Raw genomic sequence first — 22,904 nt, 5'->3', positions numbered from 1 at the left:
AAATGAGTGAAACCAGATGAGTGAAATTTTTATCACTGTTCTGGTTTAACCATCATTACAGTATTAGGGCTATTTAAATGATCTATATTCATTACGTAGAAGAGTGTTAAAGGAGTATGTATGTATTATATTTACTTGATAAGTATACTGAGTATCTCTAAAATATTTTCTATTTTTCTGTTGTGCTAATTGATACAAAACAAAATGCAAGTTATGTACACTTTGACTTTCTATAGCTAAGTATATATTTACATTTGTATGTGTAAAATACACTAATTACCAAAGTACTATATACTTTGTATCGATCTTGCTAATTTAGTTTATTGTTCACATTTTGCCTTCTTAAAAAAGATTTTTTTATATCTAAAGCTTATATCCTTTAGATAAAGTGGAAATGTATAAAAATAAGGAATATATTAGACCAAAGAGAGTCTGTGAGCTCTCAATAGCTTTTTTGTTGGTAATCATAAGGAAAAATTTCATTCCATTTTTATCACTCACTCTGAAGATTGATAATGTAGTTGCTTGAGATACATTACTTGTGCTATGTGCTTATTATTTCTGCTGCTCTCAACGTGAAGCATAGCATGTGTTTTTGTGAAGAACATTGGTACTTGATTATAATCATAGCTGCATCTCTTTTGATAGGCAATTTCACTTTGGAGATTAGGTGTAAGAATTTTAGTATTTTCAGTGTAAATCAGGTCAATCCCATCAGAGAATATAGAGTATGCGAATGATGAATAGTATTTATTCTATCATGTTATTAAAATACAGAAAACTTTTTTCAACCAAAATATTGATTTTATGCTTCAGCTTGTTTAAGATTGTATATAAGTTCTACGTGTCCTGGTAAGGCATGGTCACAGTCTTGTTATTCATCAGATATAGATGGTAGTGCATTTAAATGAAAAAACAACATTAGCAAGGAAACTACCTACCCCACTAGATATTAAAACATGTTATAAAGCTACATTAATTAAAGTCCTATATAGTAGGTGTAGGTTTTATTTTCCTCATCCCACAAGGGATGGAATAAAGGCTTCAGCAGTTTAAATCACTTTCCCAATGTGAGTAGAGGGCCAAAGTCATGTTCAGTTTTTCTGACTCCAAAGCTCCACTGAAAGGAAGAGCCCTGGTACTTTTAGGTCATATTTCTTTATTTTCTTATTATTTTTTTAAAGTATCCATATTTATTATGTTTTATGAAATGTAAAAACATTTTCATAATTTACCTTTTGAATAGCATTATGAACTAATGGCTCCCCAGACTCAACATGTCCAAATAATACTCAGTTTATCAGGAACTAAATAGTAGGCGCCCCTTTAAATGGACTGGACTCCTTTGTTGTTTTGCTAGCATCCTTGCTAATTTTAAGTGTTTTTTGGCTTCTGGCCACCAGATTTTCCAGACACATTTTGATTCTTCCCATCCTAAGATATAAAATCAGCAACCTTACATGGAGTACACATTCCTTATAGGGAAGATTAGTATTAAAGAAAGGCTTCCAGCCCTTTCGTATTAAAAGCTAAAAGACTTTTCTTTAATGCTAATTTTCTTCGTATTTTTTTAAGACTTTTTTTTTTAGAGCAGCTTTGCATTCACAGCAAAATTGAGAAAATTGTACAGAGATTTCCCCCATCATGTTATGATCCCCTGCTCCTACACATGCATGGCCTCCCCATTGTCAATAGCCCCCTAATGTGGTGCATCTGTTCCAACTGATGAACCTAAACTGACACATTGTTATCACCCACAATCCCTAGTTTATATTAGCGTTCACTCTTGGTGTTGTACATTCTGTGGGCTTGGAAAAATGTGTAATCAAATTCATCCACCATTAGTATCATGTAGAGTATTTTTATTGCTTTAAAAATCCTCTGTTCTCTGCCTGTTCTTCCATCTTTCCTTGCTAACTCCTGGCTACCACTGACTTTTTTTTTTTTTTTTTTTTTTTTGAGTCGGAGTTTCGCTCTTGTTACCCAGACTGGAGTGCAATGGCGCGATCTTGGCTCACTGCAACCTCCGCCTCCTGGGTTCAGGCAATTCTCCTGCCTCAGCCTCCTGAGTAGCTGGGATTATAGGCACGCGCCACCATGCCCAGCTAATTTTTTGTATTTTTTTTTTTTGGTAGAGACAGGGTTTCACCATGTTGACCAGGATGGTCTTGATCTCTTGACCTCGTGATCCACCCGCCTCGGCCTCCCAAAGTGCTGGGATTACAGGCGTGAGCCACCGTGCCTGGCCTACCACTGACTTTTTAACTGTCTCCATGGTTTTTCCCTTTTTAGAATGTCATATACTGTAGTTGGAATTACATAGCATGCACAATTTTCATATTTGGATTCTTTCATGTATTAATATGCATCTAAGTTTCCTCTATGTCTTTTCTTGACTTGGTATCTCATTTCTTTTTAGTGCTGAGTAATATTCCACTGTCTGGATGTACCACAGTTTATCCATATACCTACTAAAGGACCTTTTGGTTGCTTCCAAGTTTTGGAAATTATGAATAAAGCTGCTATAAATATGTAAATGAAGGTTTTTGTGTGGACATGTTTTTAACTCCTTTGGGCAAATACCAAGAAATTCAATTGTTGAATTATATTTTAAAGTATGTTTAGTTTGTTTTTCAAACAGCCTCATTAAAAAGTGGGCAAAGAACATGAAAAGACGCATTTCAAAAGAAAACATATATACAGTCAACAAACATATTTTTAAAAAAATTCACCATTACTGATCTTAGAGAAATGCAAATCAAAACCACAATGAGATACCATCTCACACCAAGTCAAAAAATAACAGATGCTGGAGAGGTTATGGAGCAAAGAGAATACTTATGGTGGGAGCCTAAATTAGTTTCAACCATTGTGGAAAGTCATGTGGTGATTTCTCAATACCTAAAACAGAAATTCCATTCGACCCAGCAATCTCATTACTGAGATTACATACTCAAAGAAATATAAATAATTCTATCATAAAGACACATGCACACATATGTTCATTGCAGCACTATTAACAGTAGTAAAGACTTGGAATCAAATTAAATGCCCACCAGTGGTCAGATAAAGAAAACTTTGTACATACATACCATGGAATACTATGAAACCATAAAAAGAGCGAAATTATATCCTGTGCAGGAACATGGATAGAGCTGGAGGCCATTATTCTAAGCCAACTAAAGCAGGAACAGAAAACCAAATACTGCATGCTCTCATTTATAAGTGGGAGCTAAATGATGAGAACACATAAAGGGAAACAACAGATACTGGTGCCTAATAGAGGGTGGAGGGTGGAGGATGGGAGGAGGGAGAGGATCAGGAAAATAACGAATGGGTACTAGGCTTAATACCTGGTGACAAAATAATCTGTATAACAAACCCTCATGACACAAGTTTACTTATATAACAAACTGACACAGGTACCCGACTTAAAAGTTTTTTTTAAGACATATGTTTAGTTTTTACAATTTGAATTAAAACAATTTTAAATATTCATTTGACAAATAAAGAATATATATAGTAAAGGTATACAATGTGATGATTTGATATACATATGCATTGTGTAATGATTACCCCAATCATGTTAATTAACATATTCATTACCACCTATGTTGTACATTAGATCCCCAGAACTTGTTTATCTTATAACTGAAAGTTTGCCCCCATTGGTTAATATCTCCCCATTTTCCACACTGTCTCATCCTTGGCAACTGCTGCCTCACTCTGTTTTTATGAGTTCAACTTTTTTGATTTTACATGTAAGTGATATCATATTGTATTTGTCTTTCTGTGTCTGGCTTATTTCACTTAGCAAAATACCCTCCAGGTTTATCCACAAATGGCAAAATTTCCTTCATTTCTTTTTTTTTTTTTTTTTTTTTTTTTTGAGACGGAGTTTCGCTCTTGTTACCCAGGCTGGAGCGCAATGGTGCGATCTCGGCTCACCGCAATCTCCGCCTCCTGGGTTCAGGCAATTCTCCTGCCTCAGCCTCCTGAGTAGCTGGGATTACAGGCACGCGCCACCGTGCCCAGCTAATTTTTTGTATTAGTAGAGACGGGGTTTCACCATGTTGACCAAGATGGTCTCGATCTCTGGACCTCGTGATCCACCCGCCTCAGCCTCCCAAAGTGCTGGGATTACAGGCTTGAGCCACCGCGCCCGGCCAAAATTTCCTTCATTTCTTATGGTTGAATACTGTTTTGTTGTAAGTGGGGGTATATATACATATATATGACCATTTCTTTATTCATACTTATATCTGCAGACACTTAGATAGTTGCCATGTTTTGGCTATTGTGATAATGATGCAATGAGTTTGGGAGTGCGGCTGTTTCTTCAAGCTACTAACTTAGTTCCTTCAGATGTAAATTCAGAAGTGGGATTGCTAGATCTTATGGTAGTTATATTTTTAATTTTTGAGGAATCTCCCCACTGTTTTTTATAATGGCTTGATACATCAATTTACATTCCCACCAACAGTGTGCAGAAGTTCTCTTTTTTCCACATGCTCTCAAATACATATTATCTCTTGTCTTTTTAATAATATCCATCCTAACTGGTGTGAGACAATATCCTGTGGTTTTGAGTTGCATTTCCCTTGATGATCAGTGCTATTGAAGATCTTTTAATGTACTATTGGCCTTTTGTATATTTTATTTTCAGAAATGTCTATTCAAGGCCTTTACTTATTTTTAATTGGTTGATTATTATTGTTATCGAGTAGTATGAGTTCCCATTATATTTTGAATATTAACCCCTTATTGCATACATGGTCTGCAAATGTTTTCTCCCATTCTTTCTTTATGTTGCCTTTTCATTTTGTTGGTTGTTTCCTTTGCCTTGCAGAAGATTTTTAGTTTGATCTAGTCCCACTTAAATCTTTTTGCTTTTGTTGCATGTGCTTTTGGTGTCATCTAAAAGACATTGTTGAGACCAATGTCAAGATTCTTTCACCCTATGTTTTCTTCTAGGAGTTTTACAGTTTCAGGTCTTATAGTTATGTCTTTAATTATTTCAAGTTAAATTTTGTGAGTGGTGTAGATAAGGGTCCAATTTTTTAAATGTAAATATTCAGTTTTCCCAGCACCATTTATTAAAGATACTATTCTTTCCCAATTATGCTTTCATAGAATATTAGTTGACTGTATATGTGTGAGTTTATTTCTGGGCTCTTAATTCTATTCCAATGGTGTTTGTGTATGTTTTTATACCAGTATTATACTGTTTTGATTCCTATAGCTTTGTAATATACTTCAAAATCTGGAAGTGTGATGCCTCCAGTTTTGTTTTTAAGATTGCTTTGACTGTTTGTGGTCTTTTGTAGTTCTATACGAATGTTAGAATTGTTTTTTCTACTTATTTGAAGAATACTGTTAGAATTTTGACAGAGATTGTTTTGAATCTGTAGATCACTTTGAGTAATATGGACATTTAACAGTACTAATTATTTTGATCTATGTACGTCAGGGTTTTTTTGTGTCTTCAATTTTTTTCATTAATGCCTTATAATTTTTAATGTAACCACAAATTTGAAAGATCAAATTTAAATTTATTTCTAAGTGGTTTATATTTTTTGGATGCTATTATACATTGCATTTCTTTCTTTTTCAGATAGTTTGTTGTTAGCATATAGAAATGCAACTGATTTTTGTACTTCGGTTTTGTATCCTCCAACTTTATTGAATTGTTTACTAGTTCTAATAGGTTTTTTTGGTTGAGTCTTTTGGGCTTTTTATATGTAAGATCATATAATATGAAAACAGAAAATTTTACTTCTTTTTTTCCCTAATTTGTGTGCCTTTTATTTTTCTTGCTTAATTTCTCTGGCTAGGACTTCCAAGAATATATTAAAAAGAAATGGTAAGAGTGGGAGAGTATGTTTAATTTTGTAAGAAATGGCCAAACTGTCTTTCAAAGTGGCTTTATCACCTTGCATTCCCATCAGCAATGAATGAGAGTTTTTATTACTCCACATGCTTGCCAGTATTTGGTCTTGTCAGTGTTCTGGAAGTTGACCATTCTAATAGATGTGTAGTGGCATCTCATTACTGTTTTACTTTGCATCTCCCTGATGACTTAAGCTTATTTTCTATCCATATTTTTTAAGTGAATTATCTGTTAAGGTCATTGGCCTATTTTTAAAAATCAGGCTATTTGTTTATAGTTGAATTTTAAGAACGCTTCATATGTTTTGGATAATATCCTTTATCATATATGCCTTTTACAAATGTTTTCTCTCAGTCTGTGGCTTTTTTCACTCTCTTGATGTCTTTATTTTCTCAAAGACATATATTAGCCAAACATATTTGTAATAGTGGAACCCAACATAGCAAAATTGAAATTCTTGCAATTGATTAATTTAAAAAACAATATGATATTCATTCTGGTAAACAACGAAAGCATTTTGCCTATTTGATTCCAAAATAATTAGTTGATTAATACTTGAATCTAAAAAAGTAATAAATGTTTGATCCATTATCATTCTTTTTTAAAATTTAAGAATTTGAATTTTGAATTAATTTGCATTTTTGTAAGTAATATGAAATGAAGCCTACTTATTAAAAAATTATAACCTGATCACCCCAATCTGGGTTCTTCTCTCATCCTCCCCTCTGAATAACAATTGCTATGGTATCAGCATGTTTCCTTTGGACCTTTTCCTAGGCTCTCATATACACTTACGCACTCAGAGAAAACACAAAGTGTTGTTGTGTGCTCATTTAAAAAATATATATAATATCATTTTATATATATATATATCCTGCCACTTTTTTATTTTATTATATATTCTGTTAATATTTCAAGCTGTTATATATAGATTCATCCCACATTGTTCACTAAAATATATATAGAGCTATGATCTCAATCTTCTCAAAATGTAGCAATTATTTATGTTTCCAGAGGCCGTAGAGTTTTCTTTCATTATAAGTCATATTGATTACAATAATCCTTATGTTACAAGTTCTTTTTTGAAAGATAGTCTTTAGGCTACAACCAAAAAGAAAAATGATCTGCAATGCCTATTTAAATTACATCTCTATCAAATAATTCAATATAAGACATTCCCCACATCACTATTTGAATTGGTTCTAATACTTCCAGTCTGTGGGTGGTATACAGCTTTTGTATTTTAAAATATTAATGTCTGCCAATTTAATTTAATTTTAATTATTCTTTCATAGTGTCAGATTTTCCTAAACTCCTATCCTATAGATGGATGAAGTATATATTCTCCTGGCTTCACAGATCTCTTCTCTATCTTTGGCACAGTTTTTTTGTCTACTCAAGTGTAAAGTACCTCTCTTCCCTTTGGGTTGCTTTCTTGTTTTAGTCTTCCTGTTTCTAGCTCTATAATTATAATGCTGATATCTGTTCAGGTAGACTTGATAACACAAAATCTGGGTAAGATCACATCCAGATTGTTTTTTAGCAGTTAATTTAAAATTTTTTAAATTAATGAATAAAATACATATATTTGTGGTGTACAGCATGATGTTTTGAAATACATATACATTATGCAGTGGCTAAATCAAACTAATTAACATATGCACTACTTCACATACTTTTTTTTTGTGGTGAGAACACTTAATATCTACTCTCAGCAATTTTGAAGTATATAGTATATTATTATTAACTATAGTTACCAAGTTATACAATAGATTTCTTGAATTTATTCCTCCCATCAAACTAAAGTTTTGAATCTTTGACCAACATCTCCTGAATCCTGTCCCTGCCCTCTAGACCCTGGTAATCACCACTCCACTCTGTGTCTGAGTTAAGAGTTTTTTAAGATTTTACATGTAAGTGAGATCATGTGGTATTTGTATTTCTGTGCATAGCTTATTTCACTTAATGTCTTTTAGACTTATCAATGTTGTTGCAAATGACAGAATTTTCTGGTTTTTTATATTTTTTATTTTTTAGACAGGGTCTTTCTCTGTCACCCAGGCTGGAGTGCAGCAGCATCCTCACGGCTTACTGCAGCCGCGACTTCTTGGGCTCAAGCAATTCTTCCACCTCAGCCTTCCTAGTAGCTGGAACTACAGGCATGCAACACCATGCCTGGCTAATTTTTGTATATTTTGTTTTGCCACACACAAAATTTGTATGTTTTGTTTGAGGTTTTGCCACATTGCCCAGGCTGGTCTTAAACTCCTAGACTCAAGCCGTCTACACACCTCAGCCTCCCAGAGTGCTGTGATTGTAGGTGTGAGTCATTGCACTCTGCAGATTTTCTTATTTTTAAAGGCTGAATAGCATTCCATTGCGTATATACTACTGTCTTTATCCTTTTGGCCATTGATAGACACTTAGGGTGATTCCATATTTTGACTATTGTGAATAATGGTGCAGTGAACATGAGAGTGTGGAAATCTCTTTGACATGCTGATTTCATTTCCTTTGGATATATATGCGGTAGTGGGATAGCTGATCACATGATAGTTCTATTTTCAAAATTTTAAGGAACCTCTAGCTGTTTTTCATAATGGCTGTATCAATTTACATTTCTACCACCAGTGTACAAGGATTCCCCTTTCCTCTACATCCTTTCCAACAAGATTACCTATAACTTTCAATTCTATGTTCTGTGGATCTAAATCTCTTTCTGAGAATTCTGTGAATGACTGGTTTGCCAGGCTTAAATGATCCTCTCATTTCAGCCTCCTGAGTAGCTGGGAATACAGGAACATGCCACCTTGCCCAGCTAATTTTTGTATTTTTTGTAGAGACGGGTTTCACTGTGTTGCCCAGGCTGATGTTGAACTCGTGGGCTCAAGCAATTGGCCCACTTCTGCCTCCCAAAGTGCTGGTATTACAGAGAGGAGCCACTGTGCCTGGCCCTGCTTTGCCTTTAACCATTGTGATTCTGCATTTAATTGTCCAGACTTATGCCTAGTCAATCTGTACTTAACTACCTATTCTTTTTATTTATATAAGAAATCCACATTGTAGTTATATATTTTTGTGACTTTATTTTTTTGGTTAATAGTTGTGAGTTCTGAGATGTGAGACCTGTGAGGAGGGCAGGAATGCTCACCATTCTAGTACGAATTCCTAGCACAGTACCTGGCACATAGTAGGCTCTTTAAGAGACTCAGAATGTAAGGAAGGAATAATTGAAGAGTACTTGGGGTTTGTGATGAGAAGATAGCCTTGAAAAGAAAGGAGAAGGCTGGGCATGGTGGCTGACACCTGTAATCCCAGCACTTTGGGAGGTCAAGGCAGGTGGATTGCCTGAGCTCAGGAGTTTGAGACCAGCCTGGGCAACATGGTGTAAGCCTATCTCTATGAAAATTACAAAAAACTAGCTGGGTGGGGTGGCACACACCTGTGATTCCAGTTACTCTGGAGGCTGGTTTGAGAAGATCACCTGAGCTGGGGAGGTCAAGGCTGTAGTGAGCCATGATTGCACCACTGCACTCCAGCCTGGGTGACAGAGTGAGACATTGCTCAATTTTTTTTTCAAAAAAGAAAGAAACAAAAGGAAGATAAGAGAGACAGGGAAAGAGAAAGAGAGAGAGAGATAAAGAGAGAGAAAGAAAATGAATGAGAGAGAGACTATGTCTTCCTTGGAAGACAAGGAGGAGAATAAGTGAATGGAAAAACATAATGAGATTTAGATGAATGAAGAAGTTTGCCATATGGTCTCATCTCACTTTCCCCAGAGTAGTAGAAAGTGTATGGATTTGGTAGTTATATAAAATTGGATTCAAATCCTACATCTTCTCTTTTAAGGGGATTATTAGACAAATTACTTGATCTTTCTCACTCTCAGTTTTCACATGTGTAAATTAATGGTGATAATATGATACAAGGTGGTTGGTAATGATTAAATAAGACAGCAAAAGCAGCATTGTGGGGTAGTTATAGCATGGAACTGAAGTAGATAGATTTGGATGGACTTTTTCCTCTGCTACTTACCAGCCAAGTAATCTTGAGCCAGTTACTTAAAGTCTTTAATTTTGAAAAGAAGTGATATGAAGAAAAATAAGGAATAAAATTTATTAATCAAAGAAATTACAAGATATCCAGAAAGAGATAAATATACAGAGGATGATATCAGTACAGATATATTTGTTTATAGCTATGGGCCAGGATTCAGATCCAGGCTATCTGCATCTCAGACCTGGGCTCTAAATTTCTAGCTATACTTACTCTTTATGTTTTTCTCTCTTTCTTTTTTTTTTTTTTTAATTGTACTTTAAGTTCTGGGGTACATGTGCAGAACATGCAGGATTGTTGCATAGGTACATACATGGCAATGTGGTTTGTTGCCTCCATCCCCTCGTCACCTGTATCTGGCATTTATCCCCATGTTATCCCTCTCTAACCACCTCACCCCCTGGCTGTCCCTCCCCTGGCCTCCCCCAACAGACCCCAGTGTGTGATACTCCTCTCCCTGTGTCCATGTGTTCTCATTGTTCAGCACCCACCTATGAGTGAGAACATGCGGTGTTTGATTTTCTGTACTTGTGTCAGTTTGCTGAGAATGATGGTTTCCAGATTCATCCAAGTCCCTAAAAAGGACATGAACTCATCATTTTTTATGACTGCATAGTATTCCATGATGTGTATGTGCCACATTTTCCTTGTCTGTATCATCGATGGACATTTGGGTTCGTTCCAGGTCTTCGCTATTGTAAACAGTGCCTCAATGAACATATGTGCGCATGTGTCTTTATAATAGAATGATTTATAATCCTTTGGGTATATACCCAGTAATGGGGTTGCTAGGTCAAATGGTATTTCTGTTTCTAGGTCCTTGAGGCAGTGCCACACCATCTTCCACAATGGTTGAACTAATTTTACACTCCCAGCAATAGTGTAAAAGTGTTTCTATTTTTCCACGTCCTCTCCAGCATCTGTTGTCTCTAGATTTTTTAATGATCTCCTAACTGGCATGAGGTGGTATCTCAATGTGGTTTTGATTTTCATTTCTCTAATAACCAGTGATGATGAGCATTTTTTCATATGTTTGTTGGCCTCATATGTGTCTTCCTTTGAAAAGTGTCTGTTCATATCCTTTGCCCACTTTTGGATGGGTTTGTTTGTTTTTTTCTTGTAAATCTGTTTTAGTTCTTTGTAGATTCTGAATATTAGCCCTTTGTGGGATGGGTAGATTGCAAAAATTTTTTCCCATTCTATTGGTTGTTGGTTCGCTCTGATGATTGTTTCTTATGCTGTACAGAAGCTCTGGAGTTTAATTAGGTCCCATTTGTCTATTCTGGTTTGTTGCCAGTGCTTTTGGTGTTTTAGTCATGAAGTCCTTGCCTATGCCTATGTCCTGAATGGTTTTGCCTAGGTTTTCTTCTAGAGTTTTTATGGTGGTAGGTCTTATGTTTAAGTCTTTAATCCATCTGGAGTTAATTTTAGTGTAGGGTGTCAGGAAGGGGTCCAGTTTCTGCTTTCTGCACATGGCTAGCCAGTTTTCCCAACACCATTATTGTTGTTGTCTGTGAGAACGGCACGTCTGCTGGTGGTCTCTTGACCTGCAAGAGGGTCCAAGTACCTGGAAGAGAGAGTGCATGGAAGAAAGAGTGACAGATAGCTGGGGTCTGGAGGACTGATGAGGCAATGCCCCAGTCAGCAGTTTATTTCGTGCATAGGGTCTCATTATATACTTTTCAGTCCGCAATGGCTGACGCCAAGTCATTACAACAAAGGGGAACAGAACATTGCAAGCCTGGGGATCAAGATAAAGCTAGTACCTAAAGATTGATCCAAAAAATCATAAAACAAACAGATGACCTTTTCTACTTACAGGAATAAGATAACATTTTGCAACAGTCAAAGCAAGCGATAAATCTTGAGGACAACAATTTCAAATGGCATGCGAATAGTCACAAGCTTCAGTGAATACTTGGTAAACAAAGTGATAAAACTAGCCCAGTACAAAAACTTCAAGAAACACAATGTCTAATAAAACTACACAGCCTTCACCTAGCCATAATATTAGGTCAGTGTACCAGAAATAGACTTTTGCAATATCAAACTCATTTCAATTCCTTCTTTCCCTTAGCTTGACTGCTTCCAGTGGGGAGAAACATGTCTGGGCTCAAACTCCATTATGGCGGAGACACTTAGGGGTCTCTACACTGGAGTGATCCCCACACATTATTAAACAGGGAATCCTTTCTCCATTGCTAGTTTTTGTCAGGTTTGTCAAAGATCAGATGGTTGTAGATGTGTGGCCTTGCTTCTGTGGCCTCTGTTCTGTTCCATTGGTCTACATCTCTGTTTTGGTACCAGTACCATGCTGTTTTGGTTACTGTAGCCTTGTAGTATAGTTTGAAGTCAGGTAGCGTGATGACTCCAGCTTTGTTCTTTTTGCTTAGGATTGTCTTGGCTATGTGGGCTCTCTTTTGGTTCCATATGAAGTTTAAGGTGGTTTTTTCCAGTTCTGTGAAGAAGGTCATTGGTAGCTTGATGGGGATAGTGTTGAGTCTATAAATTACTTTGGGCAGTGTGGGCACTTTCACGATATTGATTCTTCCTAACCATGAATATGGAATGTTTCTCCATCTGTTTGTGTCCTCTATTATTTCCTTGAGGAGTGGTTTGTAGTTCTCTTTTAAGAGGTCCTTTACATCCTTTGTTAGTTGTATTCCTAGATATTTTATTCTCTTTGTAGCAATTGTGAATGGCAGTTCATTCTTGATTTGGCTCTCTTTAAGTCTGTTATTGGTGTATACGAATGCTTGTGATTTTTGCACATTGATTTTATATTCTGAGAGTTTGCTGAAGTTGCTTATCAGTTTCAGGAGATTTTGGGCTGAGACGATAAGGTCTTCTAAATATACAATCATGTAGTCTGCAAATAGAGAAAATTTGACTTCCTCCTTTCCTATTTGAATACCCTTTATTTCTTTTTCTTGCCTGATTGCTCTGGCTAGAACTTCCAATACTATATTGAATAGGAGTGGTGAGAGAGGGCATGCTGGTCTAGTGCCAGATTTCAAAGGGAATGCTTACAGTTTTTGCCCATTCAGTATGATATTGGTTGTGGGTTTGTCATAAATAGCTTTTATTATTTTGAGATATGTTCTGTCAATACCTCATTTATTGAGGGTTTTTAGCATAATGGGCTGTTGAATTTTGTTGAAGGCCTTATCTGCATCTATTGAGATAATCATGTGTTTTTTTCCTTTGGTTCTGTTTATGTGGTGAATTGTGTTTGTACACTTGCATATGTTGAACCAGCCTTGCATCCAGGGATGAAGCCTACTTGATCGTGATGGATAAGCTTTTTGATGTGCTGCTGCAATTGGTTTGCCAGTATTTTATTGAAGATTTTTGCATCTATGTTCATCATGGATATTGGCCTGAAGTTTTATTTTCTTGTTGAGTCTCTGCTGGGTTTTGGTATCAGGGTGATGTTGGTCTCATAAAATGATTTGGGAAGGATTCCCTCTTTTTGGATTGTTTGGAATAGTTTCAGAAGGAATAGTACTAGCTCCTCTTTGTATGTCTGGTAGAATTCCGCTGTGAACCCATCTGGACCTGGGCTTCTTTTGGTTGGTAGGCTGTTAATTGGTGCCTGAACTTCAGCCTTTGTTATTGGTCTGTTGAAGGTTTTGACTTATTCCTGATTAGGCTTGGGAGGGTGCAAGTGTCCAGGAATTTATCCATTTCTTCCAGATTTACTGGTTTATGTGCATAGAGTTGTTTGTAGCAATCTCTGATTGTAGTTTGTATTTCTGTGGAATCAATGGTGATATCCCCTTTATCATTTTTTATTGCATCTATTTGATTTTTCTCTCTTTTCTTTTTTATTAATCTGGCTAGCTGTCTGGCTATTTTGTTGATCTTTTCAAAAACAAGCTCCTGGATTTACTGATTTTTTTGAAGGGCTTTTTGTGTCTCTATCTCCTTCAGTTCTGCTCTGATCTTAGTTATTTCTTGTCTTCTGCTGGCTTTTCAGTTTTTTTGATCTTGCTCCTCTAGCTCTTTCAATTTTGATGATAGAGTGTTGATTTTAGGTCTTTTCTCACTTCTCATGTGGGCATTTATTTTTATAAATTTCCCTCTAGACACTGCTTTAAATGTGTCCCAGAGATTCTGGTACATTGTGTCTTCGTTCTCATTGGTTTTGAAGAACATCTTTATTTCTGCCTTCATTTCATTGTTTATCCAGTGGACATTCAGGAGCCAGTTTCCATGAAGTTTTATGGTTCTGAGTTAATTTCTTAATTCTGAGTTCTAATTTGATTGCCCCGTGGTCTGAGAGACTGTTTGTTATGATTTCCGTTCTTTTACATTTGCTGAGGAGTGATTACTTCCAATTATGTGGTCAGTTTTAGAGTATGTGTAATGTGGTGCTAAGAAGAATGTATATTCTGTGCATTTGGGGTGGAGAGTTCTGTAGATGTCTATTAGGTCTGCTTGGACCCGATCAGAGTTCAAGTCCTGGATATCCTTGTTAATTTTCTGTCTCGTTGATCTGTCTAATGTTGACAGTGGAGTGTTAAAGTCTCTCACTATTTATGTGTGGGAGTCTAAGTCTCTTTGTAGGTCATTAAGAACTTGTTTTATGTATCTGGTTGCTCCTGTATGGGGTACATATATATTTAAGATAGTTAGCTATTGTTGTTGCATTAATCCCTTTACCATTATGTAATGTCCTTCTTTGTCTCCTTTGATCTTTGTTGGTTTAAGGTCTGTTTTATTAGAGATTAGGATTGTAACCCCTGCTTGTTTTTGCTCTGCATTTGCTTGGTAAATCTTCCTCCATCCCTTTATTTTGAGTCTATGTTTGTATTTTCACATGACATGGGTCTCCTGAATACATCACACCAATGGGTCTTGACTTCTTATCCAATTTGCCAGTCTGTTTCTTTTGATTGGGCATTTAAGGTTAATATTGTTATGTGTGGATTTGATCCTGCCATTTTGATACTAGCTGGTTGGTTTTCCCATTATTTGATGCAATTTCTTCATTGGGTCAATGGTCTTTACTATTTGGTCCGCTTTTGGAATGGCTGGTACTGGTTGTTCCTTTCTATGTTCAGTGTTTCTTTCAGGAGCTCTTATAAGGCAGGCTTGGTGGTGATGAAATCTCTGAGCAATTGCTTGTCCGTAAGGGATTTTATTTCCCCTTTGCTTATGAAGCTTAGTTTGGCTGGATATGAAATTCTGGGTTGAAAGTTGTTTTCTTTAAGGATGTTTGATATTGGCCCCTGCTGTCTTCTGGCTTATAGGGTTTCTTCTGAGAGATCTGATGTGAGTGAGTCTGATGGGCTTCCCTTTGTGGGTAACCTGACCTTTCTCTCTGGCTGCCTTTAGCATTTTTTCCTTCATCTCCGTCCTAGTGAATCTGATGTTTATATGCCTTGGGGCTGCGCTTCTTGAAGAATGTCTTTGTGGTGGTCTCTGTATTTCCGGGACTTGAATGGTGGCCTGCCTTGCTAGGTTGGGGAAATTTTCCTCGATGATATCCTGAAGAGTGTTTTCCAGCCTGGATTCGTTGTCTCTGTCACATTCAGGTATACCTATCAAATGTAGATTAGGTCTTTTCACATAATCCCATATTATTTGGAGACTTTGTTCATTTCATTTCACTCTTTTTTCTCTAATCTTGCCTTCTGATTTTATTTCATTGAGTTGATCTTCAATCTTTGATATCCTTTCTTCTGTTTGGTCAATTCGGCTATTGAAACCTGTGTATGCTTCACGAAGTTCTCGTGCTGTGTTTTTCAGCTCCATCAGGTCATTTATATTCTTCTCAAAGCTGTTTATTCTAGTTAGCATTTCATCTAACCTTTTTTCAAGGTTCTTAGTTTCTTTGCATTGGGTTAGAACATGTTCTTTTAGCTTAGAGAAGTTTGTTATTACCCACCTTCTGAAGCCTGTTTCTGTCAGTTCATCAGATTCATTCTCCATCCAGCTTTGTTCCCTAGCTAGTGAGGAGTTGTGATCCCTTGGACGAGGAGAGTCATTCTGGTTTTTGGTGTTTTCATCCTTTTTGCACTGGTTTCTCCCATCGTTGTGGCTTTATCTACCTGTGGTCTTTGTAGTTGATGACTTTTGGGTGGGGCCTCTGAGTGGATGTCCTTTTTGTTGATGTTGAAGCTATTTCTTTCCATTTCTTAGTTTTCCTTCTAACAGTCAGGCCCCTCTGTTGCAGGACGGCTGGAGGTCCACTCCAGACCCTTCTTGCCTGGGGATCACCTGCGGGGGCTGCAGAACAGTAAGGGTTGCTGCCGGTTTCTTCTTCTGTTATGTTCGTTCTAGAAGGGTACCCACCAGATGTTGGCCTGAGCTCTCCTTTATGAGGTGCCTCTTTGGGTTTATGGGGGTCAGGGAGCTGTTTGAGGAGATAGTCTGTCCCTTTTAGGAGCTCAAGTGCTGTGCTGGGAGCTCCGTTGTTCCGTGCAGAGCTGCTGGTCAGGTACGTTTAAGTCTGCTGCAGCAGAACTCATAACCACCTCTTTTCCCAGGTGCTCTGTCCTACGAATGTCGGGCTTTCTTTATAAGTTCCTGACATACTGCTGCCTTTTTTCACAGGTGCCCTGCCCAGCATGGGTCTAGTGTAGTCACAGTCTGCCAGCAGAGGCATTGCTGAGGTGCTGCGGGCTCTGCCCAGCTGCTGTGTGAACTTCCTTAAGGTGTTGTTTATAGAGGTACAGTTAGAACTGCCTGGGTATTGGTAGACTGCCTTGGTAGTGGCAGATGCCCTTCCCCCCATGGAGCTGGACCATTCTGGGTCCAGCTGTGCTTGCTACAATACTCTCAATCCACAGCGTTTCAGATTGCTTGTTTTGTGGGGGTGGTGTCCACTGAGCCAGATCACCTGGCTCCCTGTCTCAGCCCCACCCTTTCAGTTGAATGGGTGGCTCTGTGTCCCAGTTGTTCCAGGCACCAGTTAAAACGGCTGCCTAGACTTTTTTGAGTTTCTATGCGCCAACCCGCAGCACTGGCTGAAATATCCATGCTAGAAATTTGTGGTGCTTTTCAGCCCAGGAATTTCCTGGTCTGTTGGCAGTGAAAACTCATTTGGAAATGCGGTGATCTGTCACTCTCTGTGTTGTTCTTGCTGGGAACTGCACTCCAGAGCTATTCTATTTGGCCATCTTGGATCTGCCTACTTACTCTTTTAAACAAAGCAATCTAATAGAACAATATGGAGTTGGGACTCTTACATTTAAAAACGTAATGTTCTGTCAGCAAAGTATTAAAGTAGTAAATGTACATTGAATGGAACTTTAAAAAAGAAAAAAATATTTTCTATTCCAATGGAGCGGCATCCTAAAAAACAGCATCCTATTGTTTGTCTTCCATGGAATTAGTGCAATGAAAATTTACTGAAATAATGTTTTAACATAGCTATGGTAGATCAGAGGATGTAAAAATTTATTTCAGTTGGTCTTAAACAAATCCAGTGCCATTTCACAGGATATTCAATTTACTTAAAAAAATTCTTGCCTTTTTATTGATTTTTTGACAAAGTTAGTGAAAACTTTTATAGGATGGAATACTAGGACAATCGCTTTAGGCAAAATCAAGAGCCCTGTCTGTAGGTATCAGATGTCAGAATAGACAACAGTTTAAGTTCAGATGAGCTTGAAGAATTGGATGTCTTAAAAGTCAAGCATGTAAAATTCCAAATACTGAGATAGTTTGAGGAATGACCCTGTGGAGCAGAAACTAGAGTCAACCTAATTCTACAATATAGGCTATTTGCTAACATGCAATCACAGCCAGAACACCTAAAATCCCAGCAGTTTTTTCTTGCAGTACTTACAAGGAACAGATTTGAAACGTAATCAGCTTTTCCTGTCATCACAATGCAGGAGCATATTCCCTGTTTTTATCACATCTTCTAATTGCATTAAAGCAATTAATGAGTAATTATATTGCCTGCATAGTCTTTTCTTAATAATGCCACATTGGCGGTACATTTCCAAAAAGGTTTTAAATGATTTAATTTTTGTTATGAAACATTGAAGTGGAAAGTTTGTGCTAAATGAGTGAGCCAAGGAAATATGTGTTCAAAGTGACAAATGAAATAAGGAGGAAGACTTAGATAAATGAAGCTTTAACTGATGGCCAAGCCCATGGTAGCAATTTGGGTTTCATCAAAAATAATATGTACTGGGTAAAGAAAAAAAAGTTAAATTTGCTTTTTGTACAATTAATTTCCTTTCATATTTTTAAAAAAATTATTTCGACCATGTAAAACAAAAATGAAGAGACTCAAGAGAGGAATGGAAAAATAGGAAGGAAAGAGTTAGGAAAGGAAGAAATTTGCATGCTTTTAAGATATTTAACCAATTTTATATCAGATCTATATTCTAGTTTACATTTTACATTGCATAAGGGACCTTCAAAAAGTTCATGAAGAATATGTTTTATAAAAAAACTACGCATGATTTCAACAATGTTTTCCACCAAAATAAACTCATACTAACTCGTTTTAACATGTCTGAGTGGGATTTAGTCTGAGGCACTAAGAAAGATAAAACATCAGTTTGAAGAACTTCTAGCAGCAATGTGAATTCTGAGAAAAATGAAGCAGGAACAAACATCAAATTTATGGTGAAGATTGGGTAGAAGAATGGTGAAATCATCGATGCTTTAAAAAAGACTTATAGGGACAATGCCCAGAAATCAGCTGTTTATAAGTAGATAAGTCATTTTAGTTAGGGATGAGATGATGTCAAAGATGAAGCTCAAGGAGGCAGACCATCCACATCGATTTGTGAGGAAAAAAATTAATCTTGTTCATGTCTTAATTGAAAAGGACTGACGATTAATAGCAGAAACAATAGCCAACACCATAGACATCTCAATTGGTTTAGCTTACACAATTCTGACTAAAAAAATAAAGTTGAGCAAATTTTCCACTTGGTAAGTCCCAAAATTGTTGCTCCTCGATCAACAGCAGATAAGATCAGAGCTTTCCATAGAAACTGTTTAAACAATTGACATCAAGATCCTGAAGCATTTCTCCAAAGAATTATAAAAGGAGATGGAACATGGCTTTACCAGTACGATCCCTAAGATAAAGCACAATAAAAGCAATGGCTACCAAGAGGTGGAATTAATGAGTCAAAGCCAAATTGGGCCACTCAGGAGCAAAGGTTATGGCAATAGTGTTCAGGGATTCTCAAGACATTTTTTCTGTTAACTGTCTGGAAGGCCAAAGAATGATAGCTACTTATTATAAGAGTGTTTTAAGAAAGTTGGCCAAAGCTTTAGCAGAACAATACCCAGGAAAGCTTCACCAGAAAGTCCTTCTCCACCACAATACTACTCCTGCTCATTGCTCTTATTAAACAGGGCAATTTTGCAAGAATTTGCATGGGAAATTATTAGTCATCTATGTTACAGTCCTAATTTGGCTCCTTCTGACCCTTTTTGTTTCCTAATCATAAAAAAATTGTAAGAACACCTATTTTTCTTCACTTAATAATGTAAAAAAATGTATAGACATAAATTCCCATAAACCTCAGTTCTTTAGTGGTGGAGTAAATGGCTGGTATCATGGCTTGCAAAAATTTCTTGAACAATGGAGCTTTGTTGAGAAATAAAGTTCATATATATATATTTTTTATATTTTAACTCCATTTTTCCATAAACTTTTTGGAGTCCCCTCATATTTTAAAGTAAGAAAATATTACACAGTATTTTTAAAATAATTTTAAAATTATTTCTTTTTCTATAATAATTTTTCTAGCTTGATTCTATAGTTGTGGCTTTTAAAATTAGATCCTGTCTACTTTCAATCCCCAAATATTTATCAGAATATAATGTAACACAATGAGAAATATAAGATTTTATATATAAACACACACATATACTTATTTACATACATACATACCTCTATATAAAATACATATACATATCTATAACCTTATACATAAGACTATATACTATGAAGATATACTATCTCCACTGTGGGTTTATGTGTAGATTCACACTCATACTTTCACACTCTGAAAATCATTATGTCATTTCATTTTATGTTAAGGGTTCTTCAGAGAGCTTTTATTCTACACTATCTCTTTCTTCAATTCTCACCTTATGCCTAATCTTGGAAAGACTTCCTCTCTTAGAGTATTTTAATAAAAGACCCTTAGAACAGCATACTCTTCATCTTTTCTTAAGAACTTGTAGATTATGCTGACTCCTATTACCTAAAGACATGTCTAATTGAAACCTTAAAAATACCGTGTCAGCTTCTAATGGCTGGAAATAGCTGGAAGTAATAGTAGATCAACAGGAAGAAGCAGTTTTACATTTTAAGTTAAATAATTAAAATTCAGAATTTACTTTGATATGTTAGTGTTAAAGTTAACTAGAGTTTATGATATAAAGTGAGCATAATGAAAATAATATTAAATTGGGTATTGAAAAACCTAAATACTTGTCCAAACATCACTGTTTGCTCTATGACCTTGGGCAAGATGGCTTTTCAGCCTCACTCATCATCAGCTGAAATGTGTGGTTATTAATATCTTGCTGTCCACCTCCTCATGGTGCTGTCAGGATGAGATACATGAAAATAATGTGTAAAGAGTACAGTCTATAAAAGTTACTATTGTAAGTAACAGTTAACATGTGCCAGTCAGTGTATTAAGCATTTATATCATTCTTACAACGGTTTAGTGACATAGGCAGTATTAATATTTTGCTTTTATAGATCAAGAGGTTGAGGCTCAGCAAGTGTAAGACAGCTGCATGAGGGAGAAAGGTAAGATTTGAATCCAGGTTGGTCTGAGGCTAGAACAAATTCTCATAATTACATCACTTTCATTATTTATCAGAATAATAATCACTACATACCATTATGTGTGAACCAGTTGAGGCAGGAAAAGACTTTCTCTTTATTATTGTATCTGAATTCTAAATGTGAAAACAAAATAACATTTGTTTTTCATAAAAGTGGAATGCCATGGAGTTCTAACCATACAAATGTGTTCTTCCCTTAGAGTTTAATTGTCCTGAATCCACTCACAGTGACTGAGGAGGAAATAAGACCATCACTAGAGAAACGGCTTGAAGCCATTATCAGTGGCGCTGCTCTGCTGGCAGACTCTTCATGCACGAGGGACTTCCACCGGGAGCGGATTATTGCTGAATGCAACGCCATTCGCCAGGCTCTTCAGGATCTGCTTTCGGAGTACATGAACAATGTAGGTGGCTGGTTTACCCTCCTATCCCTAGCCCCTCTTCCCTTGTACTTTGAATATATGCTGAGATACTTTCCGTGTACAAAATGGATAAATTACAAATGAGTATGTGATTTTACATGGGTTGGTTTTCTGAGTGAGTTCTACTTGTTTATTTACAGGAAATAACAACCTGTTTCTAGGGATGAAATTAGAACCACAGGGATATTTACAGGTGATTGTTTTGTTTGTGGAAGTATCTTAATATTAGCTGAAGAAGGGAATCAGGATTGGAGAAAGGAAATTAGAGTTGCACATCAATTTAAGAGATGTAAAGAAGATAGCGGGGCAGATTGCTCAGGATTAAGTTGGTGAATAATGAAAGGCCATTAGAAGTTAGAAGTCAGTATTCAATGAAAGCGATGTTACAGGGATCATGAGCTATGTTTGAAGGTGTGTAGAGAGCCCTTGCCGGTTGTTATGTTTTGTTGTTGTTGTTGTTTTGTGGAAATAGTGTCTTGCTCTGTTGCCCAGGCTCAAGTGTAGTTGGGCGATCACAGCTAATGGCAGCCTTGAACTCCTGGGCTCAAGTGATCTGTCTACGTCAGACTCTCAAGTAGCTGGGACTACAGGTGTGCTACCATGCCAAGTTAATTTTGGTAGTTTTTGTAGAGATGGAGTTTTACCATAAGGCCAAGACTGGTCTTGAACTCCTGGGCTGAAGCAACCCTCCCACCTTGGCCTCCCAAAGTGCTGGGATTACATGCACCCATGTAGTTTTGGCAGCTCTTAACCTTTTTCAAATGTGACAGTGTCTAGTTTTTGTTTGGAATTTTAGCTATCGCTCAGAAATATTGGAAATGTCTAAATTTAGGGCAAAACTACTTGTTTCAAGGTCCGTTGTGTTTCATTTTATATATATATATATATGAAATATATATATCTCCATCTATGGAATATCTATAACTATTGTTCCCCTCAAGTCCTGGTAACATTTATAAGCAAAGAGAAAAATATTGAATATATTGTCAATTATATATTGATTATGAAGATTTCTTAAATAGTAGAGATAAACAAAAGGAAAGTTGTAATAGGAATATTTTGTTCATCTGCATTTTTATAAATAGAATAATTCAAGATTCATGTAGGTATGTTTTGAGAATTATTAGTTACAAAGCATCTGACTTTTCAGGTATGAATTTAAGATTTTTGAGATTGTTCAATATAAGTACTTTGTGTGAATAATTGAAATGCGCTATAATTATCTGGTGCATTTTGAGGACCCTTCAACACATTTGATGTACCTTCATACTCTTAATATTTGATGACTTTGGCTCCTGACCAGAAATCTCTCGCCTGTCAGTAAATCAAAGTTGTAAGGTAGATTTCCTTAATAAGAAAATTTCAATAATGTCATGTCCTGCTAGAATGCCTGAAGCTAGAATATCCCCATTTTTAGCATATAATATATTCTTAGTTAAAGATTTTTCAAGGTAATTCATCAGTCATAAAAAACACAGAAGATAATACTGTATTGAAATGCCTTCTCTCCTGATCTCAAACTATTGTAATTATTATTCTCATCTTTATAGATAAAATATAGTAGCATTATATATACATTTATTTTATCTAGAAATTATAAAATTATAAGTTCAATTTATGTAAAATATAAAGTTATTTCATTCTTTATAGATAAAAACTCAGATATAGGATTGGCTGTGTAATTTGCGGGGGCCTAGTGCAAAATGAAAATGTGAGGCTTCTTGTTCAAAAAGCAGGGGAAAGGAGCT

The 22,904-nt window shown here is 36.3% G+C and overlaps 1 protein-coding gene across 5 annotated transcripts in view; it reads left to right on the top strand.

Moving 5' to 3' along the window:
- Nucleotides 1-22,904, top strand: part of CTNNA3 (catenin alpha 3) — a 1,835,081-nt gene that overhangs the window by 531,506 nt on the left and 1,280,671 nt on the right. For all 5 annotated transcript variants that reach the window (XM_064374172.1, XM_064374173.1, XM_064374171.1 and 2 more), the window contains one exon: nucleotides 20,935-21,138. In XM_064374172.1, the coding sequence (XP_064230242.1) occupies nucleotides 20,935-21,138 (204 nt within the window). The remainder of the gene's footprint in view (nucleotides 1-20,934; nucleotides 21,139-22,904) is intronic.

The sequence above is a fragment of the Aotus nancymaae genome, unplaced genomic scaffold, assembly GCF_030222135.1.
Source record: "Aotus nancymaae isolate 86718 unplaced genomic scaffold, 86718_ANA_hifiasm-v0.15.2.pri h1tg000010l, whole genome shotgun sequence".
Classification (NCBI taxonomy): domain Eukaryota; kingdom Metazoa; phylum Chordata; class Mammalia; order Primates; family Aotidae; genus Aotus; species Aotus nancymaae.
The sequence above is the reverse complement of the archived record's forward strand: the minus strand, read 5'-3'. Positions and strand labels throughout refer to the sequence as shown.